Raw genomic sequence first — 22,667 nt, 5'->3', positions numbered from 1 at the left:
AACAGGGTATTATTTCTTGCCTGTAAGGCCTAGTGTAGGACCATGCTACAAATAAACCCTATAACCTGGAAACTAACCAACATAAACTAAGTAAAAAAGAAATTAAAAAAAAAGGCATAACACAGGTACCAAGGAAAACAGTACACAAGGTTAACATATACTCCATATTTAATACTGAAGATCTGACAGTACATTACACTGCATACTGTCAGTAGCACATAGCCACAATATTCCAGACTTTCAGTATCAGAGTCAACCCTGCCAAGAAGCTGACATCTTATCTATGTGGTGTTGGATCCACTCAAGATACTGACTAACTTTGGTGTAGACTCCAAACTTCTCCTTTCTCCCACAGCCTTCGCCCCAGCTCACCAGTCCTACCAAAAACCAAGTATCTTTATACTTAGTGATCATAGGGCCTCCACTGTCCCCACTGCAGGAATCTTTTCTGTCTCCTAAGCTGCCAGCACACAGCATGTTGTCAGAGATAGCAAATCTCATCGCCTGGGCACACTCATTCCGGGGAACCATGGGGATTTGGATATAACTGAGGAAAGTAGAGTAATTGCTGTTAGCATCACTTGTGCTGCCCCAGCCAGTTACCACCATCTGCTTCCCACTTGTCATCAGCTCCTGTTCTGCCAGGTCACGGGTGGGAAGGCAGATAGGGAGCGCGTATTTGTTATACATCACAGGCTCAGCCAAGTGCAGCATGGCTATGTCATTATCAGATGTCTCCTTGGTGTAGTTCTCGTGGCTCACACATTTATCAACCCAAATGGTTTGCTCATCTGCCTCAAGACGGAGACGGTGGAATTTACCTGAAAGAGCAAACAAGATGGCAGATGCTACTGAACCTTCCTTCACCTTGAACACCAAAGCATCTGGATTACACCGGGCTTTAGGACTGTACTTCATGTTTTTACTTCTCTTGCAGTATAGACATTCAGTCATTTATGTTACAGGTTAACAGTGTTACGAGATGGACGAATATGTGAATTTTCCATATTTACCTAAATCATGAACACATACAGTACTAATTGGATTTTAGTACCCTAGAGCGGTGGTTATCGGTTGAGAAACTGAAATGCCCCGTTGGGTTCACAACACAGTATGCTTGTGCCACATGAGAGATCTTCAGGAGGAAAACAATCTTCCTGGAGTCAGTGTTAAAAGCTGGGAGAACAAGCATACAGCAAAGCAAGACACTTCAACAGTACATGAGCTTTATGCTATATAACCAGTGCCTGAATGACTAAATTCAGGGTTTATAACATAAAGGTGACTGACTGGTAAGGCTATTCCTTTCTCAAATCTTGCCTCTGTAGGCAAGATTCAGTAATTTTTGACTAATTAAGACTTCTCAGTTGTTATTTGTGCTGCATGATCATGGCTACTTTGTGGGCCAAGCAGTCAGGGAACAGTAAACAGGAAACTAAGCTGAGAATGCCAGAAAGGCACAAACAAGTAATTTGTGATACACTGGAAAAGACAGAGACATATCTCTCTAATAGGCTGTGAAGAGATAACCCCAAAAATAATTCAGTGGCTGTCACATTTCTGAACTGTGCTGTTGGCTAATTTAAGCTTCATATCAAGGCCTACTTCAGTATATACTTGAGAAAAACACTCAGAGAAGTGTCCATAATACTCATTTGAGCTGCAGGCAGGCACACATCCAAGCACAAGGTGGCAGGACACTGAGGCTGACACCTTACCTCTGCCCAGGTTGCATGTGTGTGACAGAAGTGTGCTTTCCTGCTCAGTCTCACTATAGGTGACTTGGAAGTTGCTCTTTATCATCACCTTTTCAAATGTGATGTTTCACAATACGAGCCCTTAAATTTGTTCCCTCACTCCCTCATTAACTCTTGCCTTCTTTCAGTCTTATTTGAACCCCTCCAGATACAAACTCTGCAGCCAAGTTGCTCTGACTTTGCGTGCACACACTTCTGGATGCTCTTAAACTGGAGCTTCCAACTTCAGCTACTCTGAAAGCTAACTTAATTTCAGACACTAAAAATCCACGTGAGTCCTGCTGCAAAACTATTGCTTGTGAGTGCAAACCCAGCTGTAAGCTTCCCCTCCAGTTTTGCTCTTATGGTTGGCAAGCAGCGCCACAATGAACTGAATCAAGAAAAGTGATGGGTATCCCAGCCTAACAGAGGCAGGCTGGGCACCACCTCTGCAGGCTCAGTATGAACTAAGCATTCATTACTGTTTTGGGACTCATACCTGACCCCTCTGACATGGCCATGTCTCCATTGAAACTCAGTTCCATGTACCTCACTAGATGTCTCCAGGTTTTAGAGCAGATATTTTTCTGATGAGAAATGCTTTTCTGATGGCAACAGAATTCCCCAAAGATACATTTAAAAGGAAAACCATGTGGGTCTTAAAAAGGATACCCTCTGCTTGACCTGGAGTATCTTTTGGAGGAGGATCTCTTTTGGTGAAGTCTCAGCCTGTGGTCATCTCAGTCCTGCACACATCCACCCCAGTACCCCAGTGAAGGGCCCTTCTGTGGTTTCCATCCCACCATAGCAATATTGTTCAAGGATGAATGAGAGAGGTTCTCCTCTCATACATACCAACTCTCACTCCATGGCCACACTCTTGCTCTTCCCCTATTAATAAGGCAGGTCTTTTGGGCAGCTAGAGCCCCTGTTGCTGATCACCCTTAACAGTATAAATTACTCTGTAAGCTCACTCCAAATTTCTATGTGAGATGTCTCTTGACTTTTATTTAAACCAATAAAAATACCTTCTCAAATCAGGGCTCTCAAGTGCCCTTCACTCACTGACAACCACTTTGTATTTGGCTAGCACAGGATTCTCCTGACAGATCTCACCCTTCTTTCTTTGCTGCAGAGATCTCTGGGCATGGCTATTCCAGCTGAAAGCTTGTCAGACCCCACAGATCTCTATCAAGACCTGCAGTAAGAGGCCAGGTTGGAACAATTTAAGTGCAGCCTCAGTATTTCCCGTAGTTACCATTTTCCTGCTGACTGTTCCCTTTAAGTTACACTCAAAGCTACGTCTAGCACTGCAGAGCCTTCAAACATGACACCCAATAGTTGCTTTTCCCCTAAAACATTACAAGATTTTTTACCAAGCAAACTGCACAGGATTCTTCTTGGGCCTCACTAAAACTAAATATACATATTGGCAATCACTTAGAAGGGAAGAAAATTACTTACTAGTAACTGGAACTGCTTGGAGATGTGTACTCTCTATGCACATTTTCAAACTACCACATGCACATATGCCTTGATATCCCTCTGTGGTAAAGGTGTATATTTGGCACTAAGAGGACTCAAGGCTATATTGCATTCCTTTCTATTCATCCTTTATGTTGAACAACAGAGGACGTACATTAACATATCCAAACCTACGTGCCTTGTTGCCTCTGTTCTCAAACATCTGCACATCCACAGTCTATATGGAACATGCATACAAGCAATATATTTCCAAGACTACATATAGAGACAACAGAATTGCAAGATTTTCCACAACTACAGGGAGCAACCTATCTTTTCACTAAAAGAGAGAGAGCACAGTTGAGCTGTTATGCCTGCCACCAATGGTAGACAGAAAACAGTAATTAAAAATCTACTTAAGTGTGAATAGAACAATGATTATTTTTGTCTATTAACTCAGAAGCAGTACTGTACCTGACATAGACTTTCTTATGCTTAAAAGCAGAACTACCAGTAAAGGCAGCGTTGCTATTCTGCAGCATTTCTCCTCCTTTGCTACTGAAACTCTCATCATGGTGTTTAAATGTATGAAAAGGCAGGAAGAGGAGCTGTGACATTCTCCTCCTGAGATCAGGACTTTTCTGTTTCACTATTGGAATGACCTCGAATATTTTCATCACCAGAAAAACACAAGCAGAAGAGACTAAGCCTTGCTACTTTACAGACAAGCAGCAGTGCTCAGGAGACATCAGCTCACTTCCACAATAAGGCTGGTAGTGGCTCAAATGAAATGAGATTTTTACTAAACTTTTTTGTTTTGTGCTAAGGTGCATCCTAAATATTTCCTAGACAATCTACTCCTACAGCCAAGAAGATTTTTGTCCTCATAACCTGCTAGTCTTTCTCCTGAGATGATAAACCATGGGAATCAAGCAGTTATAATTAAAAAACACAGTGACAGACTTTTTTCCATACCAAGTCTCACTTTGAGCCCATCCTCTGCCTCAGTGCAGTGCGCTGCCGTCAGGACCCAGGATGGATGGATGAGAACACCCCCACACAGGAATTTCCCTTTGCTATTTTGCAGCATAATCTGAAATAAAAGAGAGTGCTGACACTGCATGGAGCATGGCTCACAACACATTGTACATATTCTTCTTTGTGGTTCCAAAATACCCAAATTCACCAATGTCACATTCATTGCAGCCAAAGCTCAACAGTGGGACAAAAGCACAGTAAGGTCTCTGTGGAATATCTACAAAAGAATTTTGAACATTCTTCTTGAATGAGGGCTGGATTCACCCAAATCAGCATGGGATGATGCTGGTCACTGCAAAGAAGCACTCTGGTACTTCCAAGCTTTGAAACACAGAGCTCAAATGAGGGAATTATTCTTGTGGCCATAGCACACACCAGAGACAGTGTGTCATCTCAGGCTGCAACACACATGCTATGGTATAAAAGGGCCTTTAATGTCAAAGAGAACCAGGCCCTGATCATATACATTCAGTGGTTCCACAATAAGCTCTGCAAAGTTTTCCCTTTCTCATGTCCCAGCCTGCTCTGTAAAACTATGGCATATTTTGCTGATTAAATCTGCTAACTTGGATTTATGACAGATGAGGCTTATAAAAACAGATCAGTGCACAAAGGGAGAGGACGCCGCCTCACACTGCCACTGTAACACAGTAGCATGAGCTGCAGTAATTAAGTGTCCTTGCCAGAATGTAGCAATAGAGTAGGTTAAGCGTCATCACTATCCTCTCTCTTGACACTGGTGGCAAGGCAAGGTTAAAAAACAGGTCAAGAGTCCCAAGATAATAAATCAGTTTTCCTGTTACTCCAACTTATGGGTTGCTTTTGAAAAACCTAAGCTAAGGGAATCTTAGTTTCATGTGACACTACCGCTAGTAATGTAGGAGCCTTTCTGAAACAGCTAATCAGGCAAAGCTGTTTGGGAACAGCCTCAACTATCTGTGGTAAAAAACTCCTTTTTCCTTACCTGCCAAGGGCTATCTCCCCTTCTTCCTATTCTTCCCTCAATGAGACGAATATTGAATCCTGCTTTGGCTTCAATGTAATCCATTTTCACTCTTCCACAGGGGAACTCCACTACAGGAGATGCAGAGAAGTTAACTAGCAAAGACCAGATCACCCAATACAAAACCTCCTTCTAAGGCATTCCCTCTGTCTCTTTAACCTAGGCAATACTGTTCAATGACTTCACAGAAATCCCTCAGTGCTTTGCAAAGGAAGCAGTTTCCCGATTCCCCTGCATGTCTCCAGGAGGCAAACACAGGCTAAAGGCCATAGAGTGGGTACAGAGTTGGGAAAGGCAGGCACAGAGTTGCTTTGCATGGAATGGATGTTTTGAAAGCTAGTACAAAGTACACTGCAGACAATTCTCTCATAAAACTGTCTTATTTCATGTTTGAATAATCCTCTGTCAAATCTGGATTATGAACATCCGCCTCGTACCTACAGGCTTGCACATCGTATGGTCATTCATCAACTGATACCCAGAGGCACAGCTGCAAGTGCGGTACTGGTTGCCAGGGTCATCTGTGCAGAAATGCTCACATCCTCCATTATTGACAGAACAGTTGGTGTACTTGACTTCTGCAGAAGAAATGGAGTCCAAGAGATATATGAGAAGCTGGAAAGCCAAAGAGTCACAGGAGGGTAAAGCAGCAAAACAACAGCATGATTCTAGTGAGCAAAAGCTGACAATGACAGTTGTAGGCTTTAATGGCAACTCAGCCCCTGAGACAGCAAACAGACCTTGGTCCAGTAGGTGGCAGCAAGGAGATGGAGAAAACCGGTTACTGTTTTGGGGCAGGTAGACCGGACAACAGGAAACTCATTGTCACTGAGCGCAGGTCAGGCAGTGCAAAGTGTTGATACATGACATACGCACTCATCACTAAAAATGCTACCCAGCTTTTGTGCAAGGAAGATATTGTCACAGTAATGACAATGAAGTATTTGCAGTGGATTGTTTTCCCCTGTATTGTAATAAACTCCACCATTGTCCCTGGGCTGACAGTTCTGAAGTGGCTGAAAACCCTGCTTTACAGAACTAGTTCCAGTATTTTTGTAAAATTTAGGTATCTCAGATCTCCAAACCTCTCCCATGGCAACACAAAGTTCATTTTGTTTTAGATAAGCAGAGATAAAAAAGAAAATCGCAATTAGTAAAGCAAGCGAGTACACTGTGCTGTGATAAAAGTGTCAATCCCTATTATACACAGACCCCTGTCACAAAGAATGTTATGTTATAGAGGATTAAAGGCAGCATTACCATAATTGCAAAAAACGCCCTCCCAGCCTTTGTTACAGATGCAGGAGAATTTTCCAATGTTGTCTTTGCAAATCCCATTGGAACAAGGCTGTGGGTTACATTGATCTCCATCTGAAACAGAGGCAGAAAAACTCAGTCTCTGTATCACAGAGAGCTCACTGATCAAACATTAACATGAACAGACACCCCCCCAGATTCCCAAGCATCACTGATAGTTTCTGACACATAATGGTGCTACCTCCATGATGTTAGCCCAGAGACAAGAGTGTTTGTTTGGGTTCTGAAGTACAGCTGCAGGTGAGTGGAGTGCCTTGACCAGGGCCTTAGATCCAGGGACTGATGACGGGCACCTCAAGTTTTTTAGGAAGGTTGCTTGTATGATAGAACAGGAAAACATTCTTTGCACACCCCATATAAGAGAGAATGAGAGTTGGAATCAATATGTGATACATGGAAGCTGGAAGTGTAAGTACCAGTTACTACTGAAGAAATACAGAGAAGCGATTAGGGAAGTCTTTTACTTACCTACGTATTTGCTCCAAAAATCTCTCTGTGGAGAAACAAAACTGACATTAAGTCTAGAAGCAGATTTTTAACAAGCAATTGATTTAAAGTGTATCATGATAGCACAGCAACAGAGCACAGCACCCCCATCAACAGCTTTGGTTTCATTCTTCTTGATTGGTACTACAAACTAACAAAACTGGGCAACCCAGACATACCTGTACTCAGCGCAGATCCCCCTGCCCTGCTTGCAGACCCACCAGCACTGCAACTACTCAGTATCCCCTAGATTCTCTGTTTCCCTGTCACTTACTGCCAGACACTTGTGTTGTTGAGTTCACGATTTATTTGTGCCCAGTTAGACAAAACACGGGCATTGTGAAGACAGACCCCACTTCACTCTAGGTTCTGAGGGACAGCAAGGACTGATTCATCCTATGTGGTGAGTCTGCTCTGCTTAGTAAGAAAAGTAAGAAAAAGTCCAATCCAACACAACAATTGGATTTGGAAAGGGGCAGGAATCAGTGATGTTGACAATAAAGTTAGCACCCAATTGAAAATATAAGGTTTGGAGAAGGAGATAGAACCTAGTAATAACAGAAATGTTTGTGAGGCACAAGTGAGAGACTGGGAAGATAGAGTGTAAGGCCGTCAGGGATGGCTAATTGATAACAGAGGGAAAAGGACTGGGAAAAACTCAGTGACAGCAAGAATAGCCAACTGGGTCAAGCAGGGACTGGGAGTACGTGGCTGGGACCTTAACCTCACAATTAGGTCAGGTGGGCCATACAGGTGGTAACTTGACAATTACTTGTAACACAGGGACATTCAAATCATGCCTACACCTTACTAGTCAGGAGTGATGCATGTTTGGTGCTGACAGCAAGATCTCCCATGCCCTGCATTGAAATACTTAAGTAAACAATTGACTGGTTAAATCCCACATTCATCCTTAAAAAAAAAAACAGACTTACAGTTGCTTCCTTGGTTTCAAATATCTCACTGGCCTCCTCAAAGTCACACCGCTCCTCAACGCACTCACGCTCCACAGAGCCCGGTTTGAGCTCCTCCAGGAAAGAGTTTGCACGCTTCTGGATTTTCAGGACCTGGTTTGCATCTCTATTGCTGTAAAATACTGGAAGCAAGAACGTGAAAACACAAAGCAAGGGAAAAGAGCTGACTGAAAACCAGTAGTGGTCCTTCCCAAGGGACATTTACCAGAGCAATAGCCCCTCCCTAGCGCAGCAGGAGAGCCTGCCCTAGAAAAGATGGGCTGTCAGTGCTGTGCTGCAGAAGCAAGCTCCAGCCTCTGCTCTGTGGTACTTAGCTTCACAGGACTTATGAGGGCTGTGACCAGGCAGCCAACATGGCCCAGCACTGGGTCTGTCAACCTCTACTTAAAGAATTCAATCTCCCCAGTGGAAATGATTCCAGACACTCCCCATGACCGACAGAGGAGCAGGAAATGTACTTGCAGTGACCAGAAAAGGATAAAGGGTATCTCTAAAATTAAAACTTACTTGAGGCACTACAGACTTGTGAAGAGAGGGCAGCCAGCAGCACCCCTATATTGACGAGCTTCCACATACTGCAGCAGGTGTCACCTAAAGAAGAGAAGATAGGTGTGAAGAGGCAATCACTGCTGAGCTGCAGCACGACCCCCATGCTGCAGACAGTTGCTAGTCAGAGAGCTCTGCTACCTCCCTTGCTTAGTGCTGTGTTGTGCTGTGACTTTCTGTGATTCCAGCTCCAAAGCAGCCGCTCACTGGAGGCCCTCCAGACTGGTTTGTTAGATCCATCTAACCTATCAGCAGCTCTCCCAGAACACTTCATGTCTGCTCCAACATCCTCCCCTTGTCGTATTTTTGACAAGCTTTACACTTCATTAAAGCAAGCGGTACTGTGAAATCCCAAAGGATACAATACTTTGGAAGCACTTACTGCTTTATTCACTCTGAAACAGCGAGATCTATTCTTCAGCCATGAGCTCTGCTGGAACTTAGTTAATCCATAACTTTAGCTATTTACTCTTTGGAGTGACATGAAGTGCATTCTTTTTAGTCACTAAACAAACAGTGCTCACGGGGAGCTTGACGATTTACCTGCATGCAGGAGAAAACCAAAACAGCTGAGGCACACACTCTGCCTTTTGCAAATCTGTTTTCTTTTTCCTTTTGATTCTCTGGCAAGCAGAAATGGTTATATTGAGTTTGTAAGTGCAACCATTCAGTGCTGAGGCCTCTTGAGAGATCCTACCACAGCATGCAATCACCCAAAAGGGACACATATTGTTATTTTAAGAGGCCTCCCACTTTATTTCTTCATCAAAGGTTCCACTGCAAAACAGCCAAGGTAACTAACACACACACCCCACACCCCCCCCTTACAGCCATGAGCAGGCAGTACCTGCCCATCAGCCGCCTGCTGTGAGGAGTCAGGACAAGAAGCTTGTACCAGCATACTGCATCTTTAGGTGCACTGGACCAGCTCTCATCAGCGCAGAACCTCTGACTGAACTTTGAATATTCAACATTTTAAAGCAAAACCACAATGCTTTTAGAAGTTTTCCCGCATCGGAGATAGCGCGAACCAGTGAGTCCCCTTCTCTGGGAGCAGCCTGCGCAGCGGCACCTCTGCAGGCCGTGCAGAGCATGGCATCTCCACACAAATAACCTGTGCAGCCATGAGTCCTTAAACGTTCTTCATCGAGAAAGTGCCACCAGGTGTCAGAGAAAGGCGAGGTTCCCCAGACCCTCAGCTCCCCTCCAGTAACACCGTTTAGGAGAGCTCTGACCACTTGTAAAACTTTTTTCCCCTTTCCCTTACAAACTTGGCCATGGAGTTTCTTGAAAACAAGCTCTCTCTAAACAAAGGTTTCAAAGTTCATCCACTCAGGACTCGTGCGGCATCCAACCTCACAGTGGGGAAGATGTGTGCACTGTGAACCTCTGCTGATCCATTCTTCAAACTGACAGGACAGAGTACCTCACACCATATACTTCGTTCTTCTTGTTTTCCCTGTGCATAAAAAAGCCAAATGCTTTGGTTTTGCCTCTTCTATAGGAAAGCTTCTGGAAAACTCAAAAATGTGTTCTCAGCTTTTACCTCCTGAGCCAGGAGTGCTGAGTCACTTCTCTCAAATTTTTCTAAATTGCAATTTAAATTTAAAATGTAAATTTCTATAAATTATTTATAGGCAAAGTAAGTTTTGACAGAAGGAGGAACTGAGGCAGTAAAGCTACAAGTCCTCAAATCACAGCTCTTCAGCAATCAATCTTGTGTTGCATCCATCACTTCTTCCTACTTCACCAAAAGATCTTTTAATTTGTAACAAATCCGAACAATTCACTGAGCAATAAAAGCACTAATCCTATTTTCTATATGCACACTGGAGCCTCTCCCTGCCAGAGCACTACCAAGATCTCACTCTCATCCTCAGTACTGATTTCTTGCCAGATTTGCAGAAACATAATGTTCTATGAGCCATCTGTTCCCTCTGAATCATCTGACATGAGACAGAAAGTTCCCAACAGGCATTAAAAGGGGAAAGACAAGCTGATACAGCAACAGACAACCAACCAGCTCATGCTTCCCTACAAAACCAAGCTGGAATATTAAATCTCCTTCGGCTTAAACCACAAAAGGTCAAGGTTTTGCATAGCTGACACATAATCACAGGAACACACTACCAGGACAGCAGAAAACACCTCTCTGTGGAGAGCCTGTGTGTGGGGAGGCAGCTCAGAGCACATCCCCAGCAGGCTGCTGGGAAGTGCTGCTGTGAATCCAGTCTGCAGCCTGGAAGCAAGAATAATTTGACAGAGCCCCACCTGCTCCCATGACAGTCCTTCCTAGCCTGTTACTTCCCTGGCTGGTATCTGCTTGCACCCACCTGAAGCTGCAGTCTGAAGTCAACAGAAGTGGTAGGTCTTCTAGGTCACATGCAAACTCCTCCACTTCTTCCTTTCTTGTGAAGACAAAGATTTCCAGGTCACTGGTAAGCCAGCAAGTGCTGGAACTCTTCAGACAGAAATTGCTACAGAACTGACGTGTATCTTTTAGGTGTTATTAGAACAAAACATCACTTTCCATGGTCTGAAAACCTTTTCATCCTTCCCGCATGAGAATTAAGTATCTCAAGCTGCTCAAGGCCCAGCCGGTGGGTGCACAGATACTTATCCCAACCAGGCCCATAGGAATGAGGAATTTACCTTATGACGCTGAAGCTGCTTTACAGGTGAGGAATGACAGGGCTTCTCAACATGTTCGTTTGCAGTGCTGCCCATTCAGTGGGAGCAGATCTCCTCAGCTATCCTGATGCTTTACACTGTGTTAAAAAAACCAAACACATAAACCCCACCAACTCAACAATCAGGACAAGGGGAACACCAGCAGAATGCATTGTTTAAGAGAACCCTCATTGGTTCTTCAAGATGTTTACAGCACACCTCCCTTTTAACCCACTGCACCCTACCAAGATGCATTAAGTAGTTACCAATCAAACCAAGAGGATGGCAGCCCTGAGCAGTTGTTTGGACATCCCAGTAATGATACACTGAGTGCATTGAGAATGGCCAAAAGTTTCTTGCTATTGGTTTCTGCCACATAAATAGGTAAAAGACCAAAATGAATTCCCGGTATCAGACGAGTAAGTGTATCTTCTGTGTCTCTGCTGCTGCTTTCTTTGCATGTTTTTTGTAGTAAACTTAATGCAGAGCCTAATACTCAAGTCTGGTGTGTGTGTGAACAAATGCAGTAACTTTCTTTTTCTCTTTATTACTTCTCTAGGTAACTTAACATTTTAAAGATCAATTTTACCATTTTCATTTTGCAATGGTACGTAATATTACTACAGTTTCTTATGTTCCTGTCACATAAACTATTCTCTACACACTTTAGTTTAACTATAAAATACAAAGGTCTTTTTCACATAGAAAATATTCACAAACATTATAAGTTACTTCCATTTACTTTGCAACAGTACTATGTAACTCTTACAAGCTTCTTCAAGTTTTAAATTAAAATGCCTAAAGTTTCCTGTCAGCAACTTACAAACACATCAGTCTGTACAGATGGAAGAGAGAGCTCATCACAAACTAATCCATGAACTGCCCACCCAAACATCTCTAAATCTTTTAGTTTCGAATTTACAGGTGTCATTTTAGTCAGTGTCTACATTTCATGAGAAAATTAATTTCTCCTACATTCGCTTATTCCAGTTACCATACATATTGCCTGCAAAAAATTGAAGGCACAGGAGCCCAAGTGCAGCAGAGCAATGACTGCTCCCCTCTCATCATGGAACTGCACCACCCTGACCAGGAAGACATGGTTCCACCACCCCACCCCATGAGAGGTCTGCAAGCACGTGGAGGTAACTAATAAACACCCTGCTGGGTTTCTGAAAGTATCTCACCATCTACCTGTTGGTTTCCAGACAGTGGAGCTATGATCAGGATGAGCAGCAGTAGAACCACTATGTTTAAAACATCTCTTCTTTTGATGCCTGCAGATACACAGATAGTAAAAATAAAACTACATGATGTCTTCTACTCCATGCCAATTAAACCAATGCAAAGAAATGTTACAACAATCACAATTACCATTTCACTCCTTTCTAAGGAACAGCTTTAAGCTTCTGATGCAACTCAGGATAAAGCCATTTTATCACAGAACAATTTTTTATTAGCTGGTTTTCACCAGATGGGCATTGCAGCCCTCTCACACAATGAAATCAGTAACAGAATCTTTACTGGAAGCTCAGAAACATGTTTACTTAATATACAAGAAAAACTTATTTACAACAATCAACAGTAAACTATGTACAAAAAAATACAAGAGACATTTCCATGGTAATTACTGTATAAATTAACACAATAAATAGGAGGGAAGCAGGTCCCATTCTTAAGGCACAAAACCTTCTTCCCAAGACTGTACAGGGATTCACTTGCTTCCCTATGCTTTTGACAGGATCACAGGAACGGCGGGGAGACCCCTGAGGAACAACGGTTGGTAGACGGTGATACAGACACGCAGTCACTGCTGACAGTTGTAGAAAAACATCATTTTTCATCCTTTCCTTTTTACAGTACACACATCTTAAGATACAAAATGTTTTGTGTAAACAGGTTTGGTTTTTTTTTTAATCACATAGACAGTATGCACAGTTTTAAATAATACTAAAACAATGAACAAAGCTGTCCGTATGATTTGAAAATTTCCCGGGACTGGCACTGAAGGCCTCAGCAGAGATGGAAGCTCCTGGGTGCTTGTGTGGCTCCAGCCAGGCCAGCACCTCAGGGCCAAGCAGCACAGCTCCCCTCTGCTGCGAAGAGCTGGCTCCTGCTGCAGCAGGGTATGTGTGCTCTCACCATTAAGATCCCACAAGCAAAACCAGCCCTCCCAAACATAGCCCAGAGCAGGACACTGCTGAGAGCTGCTTCACAGGCCAGACCTCCCTTAAGTCCCCATTGCATGCAATCCCATTTCACTGAAACATCACAACACAGGGTACGTTATTGCCCAGAATCTGCCATTAAAGTTACATATACAGGGCAGTGCCAGAATGTGAGATAATGTACTAAAACCTCTTTCCTAGCAAAAGAAACTGCATGCCCAGCTCACTTGCAGACACTGCCCCAGTATCACTCCCAAGGGTGAGGGATAATAAACAGAAGGTGCCACATGGCTTTCACATGAGGAGCAGTTTTCAAGAGACTAAACATATGTGTGACATGTCCACTTCTAGCTTCCCTCAAACTGGTGGTTTACCCGAGACTGCAGCAGAGTCTCCTTTTTGGCAAAGCAGCAGATCTTTTACTGTCCTATTTCTTTCCTGAGTTTCTCTCCCACAGAAAATCACCACTTGCCATTAAAAGGAACTTGGAATACTGTAGCCAGAAGTTCAGCCTAGTTCCCTACTTTGCAGGTAGCTCTCACTGATGTTTTGAGACAAACTCTCCTCATCTAACCACAAAAACTCTGCAACAGGAATCTCCATCACTCCAAGACACATAGAGCTACAACCCTTTTGTTTGTTATAAATCTTAATAAATATGCAAAGGCACTCAGGTTAAATGCAAACCCCATTTTTTAGATTTTAAAAGAAGGCAGAACTCCCTCCCCACCTCTGGTAAGCAACAGACAGGAATATACTGGCTATGAACCCTTTGATAAAATGTGTGTACACACAAATCAGATCTGAACCCATAAACACAACAGATCACAAAAAGTAAAATAAATGAAGATTGGCCTATGCAGGCATCATCTCTCATAGCAGATGGCAAATGGCCATCCGGCCTCAACAGATATGACATGAATTAAGAAACATGACTGAATATAAAACCTCTTTGGATTCCCCTATTACTCTGAGCAGAGAGGAGCTGCTTCTACCAAGGCAAGAATTTAATCCCCCAGGAATTACGTGAGGCAAGCACATACTGCTTATGCATCTTTAACCATGAGGTTGCCTGGAGAAAGTTGACAGTCAGAACAGCTCCTTTACCATAGAGAGGAACACACAGAGATCTCACCTCTTCTCCAGAGCTATCACCTGCCCTGTGCTCCCTGCTGCGCTCTCCTGGGCAGGCACACAAATGTCCTAACCATGTACGCTCCTGGGGTCAGGCAATGGGGTGCACCTTACTGTCACCAGGTCTCCTTAGTGTAGGTTCCTCCTCATTTTCATGCAGACTCTGCTCTGTGCCTTAACAAGCAAGTGGGCAAGTACAGTACGTCTACAACTCTTACTTATCTGATACCTCAGGAATTCAGCGCAGTGAGGGGGCCTGTACTGATAAAGAAAAAATATGGCTATTAAGGCAATTGCCAATGTATAGATAGGAGACACAAATTCAGGGGAGAGCTAAACACATTTCTTGATCAGTCCCCACAGTATTTGTAGCAGAAATTTTGCTAGCTGGATCAAGCATGTTTAGTCATCTGTTAACTTCTCATGAGCAAACCCTGACACCCACTAGGCTAAGAGGAGACACGGATGACTGACAACTAGTTAAAAACAAATAGAGACAGAATAGTCCATGGTGAAATCTTCAGAATGCAATGGAGTTTGAACAGCATGAAATCAGCCCGTAACCTTTTTAAGCTGCCAAGTCTTCACATGAGATCACTTGACTGTTTAACCAGAGAGCTGATGTAAGTTAGATAAAATCCTTAAAAATAACAAAGAACAATGATGTCCTTAAAAAATTATCTTTTATGCCACTGCGTATGTGGCTATTTTTCTGTCTGCAGCTTTAGCCAGACAGGTCCCACTGTGTAATAATAAAAAAAATAAATAAATACAAAATGACAAAGTAATTAAAAATTTCTGCTGTCTCTCCAGCTATAGAGCACTGAATGTCCCCAAATTCCCTTTGCAGTGATAAACGTGGCAATGTAACTACACATGCTGGTTTTCAGGTTTTAACAGTCACTCAGCTGGGGTCAGGCAGTTCAGTGGAAATTTGAAGAGCATCTAGGAACTCTGATTCAGAGGCACTAATTTTTTCATGCTCCACTGCTGGTGGTACCAAAGCCAATTTACCAACATACTGCCATTTTCATTGTGATGCTCATCTGCTCAGTAACAATCCTCCTCTCAGTGCTCTTAAAGGAGCTCTGATGTTTGACAGCGCACTGTATCTCCCTCAGGGGCACAACCCAGGAGGACTGCACCACCCTTATCTTTTGGTATCCATCTTGGAGTGAAGAAGCAAGGCAGCAAGAGAGAGAAGCAAGATGGGAAAGCCACTAAAGGGAAGATAGGTGAAAAGGTGCAGGTACTACAGAGAAATCGTATCAGGGTTTTTTTTTGTGACAGAAATAGTCTTCTGTACTACAAGCTGAAGTAAAGAAACAGCTCTGCTGCTTATGGCCACAAGGGTAGCACTAAATGGGCAGGAAGATGCTCCTGGACATTGCCAGTCATGCTGCTCCCTCCGCTAAGACAAATTGTTCCATATCTCACTCCATTACACTACACTTCTCCACAGCCCGAGCAGCTAGTTAGCATTCCTCTCCCTTTCATGTGGTCTCCTGAAGATGAATTCAGATGGTGGAATGTCACAGCTGATCTCCCGTAACCTTCTGGCTCTCTGCAATTTTATCTTTTCTTACTGCCAGGAATTGTTCACAAACAATTGTTTGTGATGCCTGAACACCTAAAGGTTGTACCATTGCCACTGGCTGGAAGAGGAGAGCCAGGTCCAGCGGAAGACTCCTCAAGGTGGTGCAAACTGCTGTTTGAACCACATGCATTGTTTGTTGCAAGGCATAAGTAAGTGAGAATCACTGGGTATTCATCAGCAAGAGGTCTGTACTGGCTTTGAATTTCTGATGCAAATCGCATGCAACTACAGATGCATTAAAAAGGGAATATTAAGATACAAGGACAAGCTTTGTCCCATGTAAATGCTTTAACCATACAGGTGCGACACAGATCAGGGGAGAAGTTTTGGGTCTGAAAAGACTGTCAGATGCTCCTGAACTAAGACTGGCCAATATATCTTTTGCCCTGAATAATTCTACTGTGATGAAGTTATCCAGTAAAGGTAGCTGTGTTGCAGTTCTCAGGAGTCCTGCACTGTCACTGGAACCAGAACTTCCCATGTTGGATGACACAGTTCTTCAAACAGCAAGTGAATTCTCTTCCGGGAGGCTCTAAGTGGCTGCAGATCATTTGCCTCTTGACTGAATACAGCTGTACCCCACAGGAAAAAAGGTAGCACCATGCTTGGTTGATATGAGCCCTGAACAGCTACAATTTGGCTGTTCAGTAGAGACAGTTGTGAGCACATCTGCTCTGTGAGGTGACTGCTGTGCAGTTAGGGGGAATGGTAGACACAAGCTGTGAAAACAGAGGTTAAACCTCGCTGGCAGGAATACTCCGGCTCAGCTCCTTGATCCCATGCAGTATCCTCTTCATGTGACCTACTTTGGTCACACCCAGGTCCTGGAAGAAAAGAGAAAACCTTACCTTAGGTGAAAGGTAGGGGGGAAGTTGCAGGTGGCCAAGCAATGGTTACAAACCTAGTCAGGCAGTTATAGAGAGGGGGAAAACAACCAGAAAGATTACAGACCTGAAGGTTATAAATAGAACCTCAAAGCATTTGAGTGTCAAGAACTATCAGAGCATGACAGGGTAACAGAGAACAGGCACAGAGCAACAACTGCAGAAATGCAAATTGCTTTGACTGTTAAGACCAAAGCAAGAGAACAGAAAAGAGCATACAGATCTCAAGGGCCTAAGCTAGGAGCCAAAACATGCAGGAAGAACCAACCAGTCACATCAAATAAACATGTGAACACTTGGGTACCATGCAGCAAAACACAAGCTGTAGCTGGCTGGCATGCAGAGGAACCAACTACACAGATTTGCTACAGCAAACCTCAGAAGGGGAAGATAGTCAAAATCACAAATGAAGACCCCAGGGGCATTCAGCAAATGCCATGCACTACTTTACAACAAAGTATTTTTCTGCAATGTGCAAGTCACCAGACTGGTGACATAAGTCTTTTGCGCACGCAAAGAACCACCACTTTCAATTTTTCTCTGTAGAGAAAGCATCTCATAGTTCAGAGATGAAAACTTGCACAGTGTGGTTACTGAGCACTATTTAAAAAGATCCTCTCCATCTAGCAGCCCCACCAAAAACCACAACCATTTTTTGTTCTTGTCACAAAGAAGTGTGCTGATCTGTTTGTCCAGTCACTGCAACACAAGAACCAAATCTTCCCAATCACAACATGTTCTGCAAAGATGGCACAGTAGCGAAGTTGAAATTTTCCAGTCCACCATTAAAATCAGAGACTCCCAGGAACACTAACTACACAGACTGTGTGCTGCACTGTATTACATCTTCAGGAAGGTGTGATAGGATTTGACATATTGTCCCTCAAGTAGCTGTTCTACCTGCCTGCTATTAAAAATCAGCTGACCTCAAATGGTGAGAAAACAAAATGAGGCCGCAATGAACCTGGAATGAACAGCGGGCAGACCACTTCCAAGCACATTCAGCACAGAAGATCATGCAGATGCAGCTGGCTATTTCTCATGAGCCAATCATGAAAGTACCTTGAGGTCCCTCCGTTCGAGGTGCAGGAGCTCAGAGCCCCGGACGTCATGCCGGATGAAGATATCCTTATACTCACAAAGACTGAGATGCTCAAGCCAGGCCGCAACCTCCTCCGTTCCCCAGAGGTGAACTGTCAGAGATGGAAAAGCAGGAGTGCGTTGAGTACCCAGAATCCCAGAAGACAGTGAGAGATGAGGACACCATCAGCACTCAGTGCCAGAAAAGGAGGGCAAGCAGTACCACAGCCTCAAACCAAGGGGAGGGCAAGGACTGGTAGCACGACCTACTATATCAAAGGAGGCAGGGGAGAGAAAGGTAAGAGGCATTCTCTTAAGCAGAGGCTTGCTGCAGTAAAGCCACAAGAAACATTGCAGGTTTGTTTTAACGGGATTGGATATGGTTTTAAAGTTTACCATGTTTAAGGAAAGCAAGTTCATTCCTTTGCTTACGATACAACAGATTCATGAAATATGTCATGAAGAATCCAGCACAGATTAGTTTACTATTACATACAAGCACTTGTGCTCAGAAAATGTAATGGCAACCTCTCTCCCATTGTTTGAGGCAGAGAGGAAGAGTTCAGACCTCCATTTTCTTGCACAGCCTCTAAATAAGAGAATAAAGTTCCCAGGTTCTGGGAGACAATAAATGAGCACCAGCCTGTCAAACAGGAGACTGTACCCAGAACTCTGTGGCAGAGGACAGTACCCAGGAGCCCACAGAACAGGTAGTACTTCTGAAGTTTAGAAGGAAGTCATCATAAGGAGAGTATAAACCAAAAATCAACTAACCCCATGGGAAAGAAAGCTTTTTTGTTGATTAATAGGCAGTTTTTATCTACTGATCAGTAGGATTCAAGGTCAGGGTGCACCTGTGGTGACGCTGATCCCCAGACAATTAAACATGAAACTTGATTAAAGCCTGAGGGTGAATCAATAAGAAAAACATCATTAACTGTATCACAAAGAATTCAGAGAATTAGCAGTGTAAAGACTGGAGTTGTGCGGACTTGGGCCCCACAGTCATTTTGGTATCTAAAATGGCAAAATTCTCAAATTCACTTCACTAAACACCCCTAAAATATCCCTAAAAATATCTGGACATAGGCTGAATTCTTCAGAGGGTACCTCCTGTTTCTGCTCAGGAATATTTGTGTTGTACTGGGGGATTTAGACAGAATGGAGCAAAAAGCTGCTTTGCCACACGAGAAAGACAGACTAGACTTTCAAGAAAAGGCAGATTCACATAAAACAGAAGAAGAGCACTTGAGAGGAAACAGAACAGCTAGGGGTGTGACCACACTGATGTGGCAGAAACACAGTGAAGAAACAGACTTGGTACCCGGCAATCCCATGCTACTATGAGCCTCCTTATTTTTGTTGTTCTTCTCCTTTTTGAACTTGGTCACCAGCCGGAATTTGCCACTGCGGCTGCGTTTAGAGTAATCCAGCATCTGGTTCTGTAAGAGCAAAAAGGGAAAATCAGGCAGAGTCATACACTGACTGGAATGGACCAAGAACTGTCAGGCTCAGCTCCCTGACCTTGTAAAAGAGGAAAAATATTTCTAAACTCATTCTCATCAAGACAGGAAAGGAAACAGGGAAAGTTGATCCCATGTCAGGCAAGGGACCTTAGCAGGATATTACTTTCTTTAGCCCTTGGGAGTCAAATTTCCTTCTTAATGATCTTCTCACATCAGTCATATTATTCACGGGAAGTCAAACACTCAAAGCCAACTAGTGAAAAAGAGAACAGCTAGGGAAATATAGTCTTGGTCCTCCTCACCTCTTCATCACAGGGCTCCATAAGCTGCCACAGCCAAGGGATGTCTGCCAGTTTCCTCAGCTGGAGGTCCATATCCGCCAGAGCTGCTTGGAGCTGCTCCTTCTGTGGAGGATCTAATTGCTGGATCAGAAATGGAAGCAAAGCAAAGTTAAAAGCCATATGGTGCAACGCACAATCAGGCCCATGCCTTGAAATTCCTAGCTAACAAATCAGTTCCTCCTTTTAAAAGGAAACGCGCAGCAGGCACTCTGCCTAGACGTTACCAAGTTAACAATCTTAATCTTTTCTGCACTCCAAACTCCACACAAGTCAGTTTGACTGCTCATCATGCCTATGTAGCAACACCACCCTAATTCCTGGATAGTAACATTTAAACTGACTTGTTACAAAGACAAAGAAGATCAAGACCACTTGCTTGCCAAGGCAACAGTAGGAGAGCAGAGAAAGGGAGAGGCTGCTTTACTTCTGCTTTGTGCTTCTTACCAGCGCCATCTTGCCTGAGAGCAGCAGCTCTGTCTCATTATGCAGGGCTTTGACATTATTCACCATTTCTACCACAAGGCTGCAGTTCAGACCCTGTAGGGAAGCAATTCGTGCACAAATTAAGCTTGGAAATGCAGAGGTCTGAGCAGTCAAAAGTCCTAGATAAGCAAGTCCTACTTTTGGTCAACCAGAAAGGAAAATGAGCTATGGAACAAAGACAAAATGGGAGATGCCAGGTGAGTGAAGTACCTCTGTAGACTTGGATTTAGCGTAGACCTTGTCCATAGACTTGGAGCTGGCATTGACAGCATGGGCAAGCTCCTGTTCCATGTCCTGATAGGATTGGGCTATTTCCCGAATGCTAAAGAGAGAATTACAGATTTCATCAGCGTATGCTAAAAGCAGAAGTTCTTTTCTGACTGGGTATCTCCTTTGAATACCCATCTGAATGACAAGAGCAGGGAGAAAGCATGGGAGGAGCACAGCCTCTGGCAAAGCAGAGCAATTCCCCCTGCTGTAGTGAGCACGCATAGGCAAAGCAAGGCAGATTTCACATGAGCGGCTCCAGGTGTGTATTCAATTCTGCACACAGGTCGGGATCAGTTTGAAAAATGACCTAGATGCTTTAGTATGGCCACAGTGATGGGAAAAACAGCTGCACGTATACAGGTTAACTAAAACCTCTCTGATGTGTCTCTGGGAATTTTCTCTCAGATGCCCAGATCAAGGAGCTGAATGCCCAACTAAAGGATGAGGAGATCAGCATACAGTGACTTCCTCCACAAGCCTTTGCTGAGCATCAGGGGTTATAAGAACTCATCATCTGAGCTCCTAGAGAAGTCTTTGTTTCATTCTTGATAAAAATCATTGATATTCAAAGATAATGGGCTCCTTCACAATTAAAGGATTCCTGCTGGCTCATGAAAATAACTTTTGTCCAGAATGGCCAAAGGAAATGTATTCAGTTTCAGTCCTTGTGCAGCTGGGACAGTGCACAATGAATGATGCTACTACGTGCAGTGACATGGACCAGCACTACAGAAGAGTGAACAGAAATATCTCCAGGAGAAGGGACTAGGAAAAAACTTCAGGCACCAAAGGAGGGCTCTGTTCACCAAAAGCAAATTGAGTCCTACCTGTGGATCAGAGCACCTGCAGCTTGACCAAACTGGTTGATCTGGGTGGATTCTTCTTCGGACATGATCTCTGGTTGCAGAGAGAAAGAGGAGGGTCGGGACAACTCACACTTCTGTTTGTCCTCCCAGGACTTCAGGGTACTCTCAAATGCCTAAAACCACAGCAAGCAAACTATAAGATACCTTGTAAATATCCTATAAAAAACAATAGCTGTGCCTATGCCTGTAAAACATGTAGATCTGGTATAGACACTTCTCATTGCAGGACTCAGTTATTCAGATACTTATAACTTTGCTAACTAGCTGTCTGGGCTGAAGTTTTCCGTGCCACATGCTTGCCTTGGCTCAACTTTTCCCTAAGGCCAATTCTAGTCAAAATTGCAGGCCAATTCTAAGGGCCAGACCAGCAAAACCGACCAAATCCCCACTGGTGGCAGCCTTTTCTTTGAGTAGCTGTATCACCTCTACACGTCAGTATTACTGTGACATCTCAGAGCTGGAAATTAAGTATGTTCAAGGCTCCTCTTTATCTAGAAGTAAATTGTGCCTCCCTGGTGAGCGAAGCAGCTCAAATCAGAACTAGGACCTGTCCCACTTACACCCTTACTGATATTCCTGCTGGAATATTGCTGGAATATGCATATATATATATATATATTTACATATGCAATGGTGATCTCAAGGATGGCAGGAAAAATAAAGATAAGCCCACAATCAAGCCAAAAACTGAATGCTGCTCTGCAATACTGGAACCTCTTCCTCAGCAGCAACTCCATGCTTGCAAAACTGGGTTTGGAAGCAATGAGGAGTGGGATGGCACAATCATAGCCATGTCTTCAGATGGCCTAACACACAGCACACTCACTACAGGACTTGCGTGTCCTCTCTACCTCTTTGTGCTTCACTCCACCTCTCCCAGCATACCCACATGTAGTTTGACTCTCCTTTTCTCCCTCCCACCTTTCCTGCAGGAATCCTGTCTCTCCTCTCTGCTATCTCCTTCAGCCACTCCCCCTCCAAGTCTCCGTGTGATGCTGCAGAAACTCTCTCCAGGAAAGACTGTGTGCACTATTCCTGTCTCACCCTCTCCCACAATATTTACATCAAGGGGTGATAGGACAAGGAGCAGTGGTTTTAAACTAACAGAGGGTAAATTCAGGCTAGATACAAGGAAGGCATTTTT

The 22,667-nt window shown here is 43.7% G+C and overlaps 2 protein-coding genes across 12 annotated transcripts in view; both read right to left on the bottom strand.

The window, feature by feature from the left end:
• Positions 1 to 150: 150 nt before the first annotated feature.
• PROC (protein C, inactivator of coagulation factors Va and VIIIa) lies at positions 151 to 9,187 on the bottom strand. 3 transcript variants are annotated; one of them, XM_062606453.1, is made up of 9 exons: positions 9,108 to 9,187; positions 8,526 to 8,609; positions 7,980 to 8,140; positions 7,027 to 7,051; positions 6,502 to 6,612; positions 5,679 to 5,819; positions 5,203 to 5,312; positions 4,176 to 4,293; positions 151 to 821 (listed from the first exon to the last, which is right to left on the bottom strand). In XM_062606453.1, the coding sequence occupies exons 2-9, from the start codon at positions 8,590 to 8,592 to the stop codon at positions 253 to 255; spliced, it is 1,302 nt and encodes a 433-aa protein (XP_062462437.1). In that variant the 5' UTR covers positions 8,593 to 8,609; positions 9,108 to 9,187; the 3' UTR covers positions 151 to 252. The 3 variants fall into 3 exon arrangements, with proteins under 3 accessions (XP_062462437.1, XP_062462436.1, XP_062462438.1); XM_062606452.1 differs by lacking the exon at positions 9,108 to 9,187 and adding an exon at positions 8,947 to 9,073; XM_062606454.1 differs by lacking the exon at positions 9,108 to 9,187 and adding an exon at positions 8,947 to 9,073 and having other exon boundaries at positions 616 to 821; positions 4,186 to 4,293.
• Positions 9,130 to 22,667, bottom strand: part of DGKD (diacylglycerol kinase delta) — a 64,101-nt gene continuing 50,563 nt past the window's right edge. For 6 of the 9 annotated variants that reach the window (XM_062606438.1, XM_062606441.1, XM_062606440.1 and 3 more), the window contains 7 exons: positions 21,485 to 21,636; positions 20,598 to 20,709; positions 20,349 to 20,441; positions 19,866 to 19,985; positions 19,422 to 19,539; positions 18,080 to 18,210; positions 13,403 to 16,957 (listed from right to left, as the gene is read on the bottom strand). In XM_062606438.1, the coding sequence (XP_062462422.1) occupies positions 16,868 to 16,957; positions 18,080 to 18,210; positions 19,422 to 19,539; positions 19,866 to 19,985; positions 20,349 to 20,441; positions 20,598 to 20,709; positions 21,485 to 21,636 (816 nt within the window). In that variant the 3' untranslated portion in view covers positions 13,403 to 16,867. Of the gene's footprint in view, positions 9,188 to 11,018; positions 11,333 to 13,402; positions 16,958 to 18,079; positions 18,211 to 19,421; positions 19,540 to 19,865; positions 19,986 to 20,348; positions 20,442 to 20,597; positions 20,710 to 21,484; positions 21,637 to 22,667 lie in introns of those variants that run through there. The other 3 variants (XR_009962334.1, XR_009962333.1, XM_062606439.1) reach the window with 3 other exon arrangements.

The sequence above is a fragment of the Pezoporus occidentalis genome, unplaced genomic scaffold, assembly GCF_034315485.1.
Source record: "Pezoporus occidentalis ecotype Australia unplaced genomic scaffold, CSIRO_AGI_Poc_V1 ctg97, whole genome shotgun sequence".
Taxonomy (NCBI): Eukaryota; Metazoa; Chordata; class Aves; order Psittaciformes; family Psittacidae; genus Pezoporus; species Pezoporus occidentalis.
Note: the sequence above shows the minus strand (reverse complement) of the source record. Positions and strands in the feature narration are given on the sequence as shown.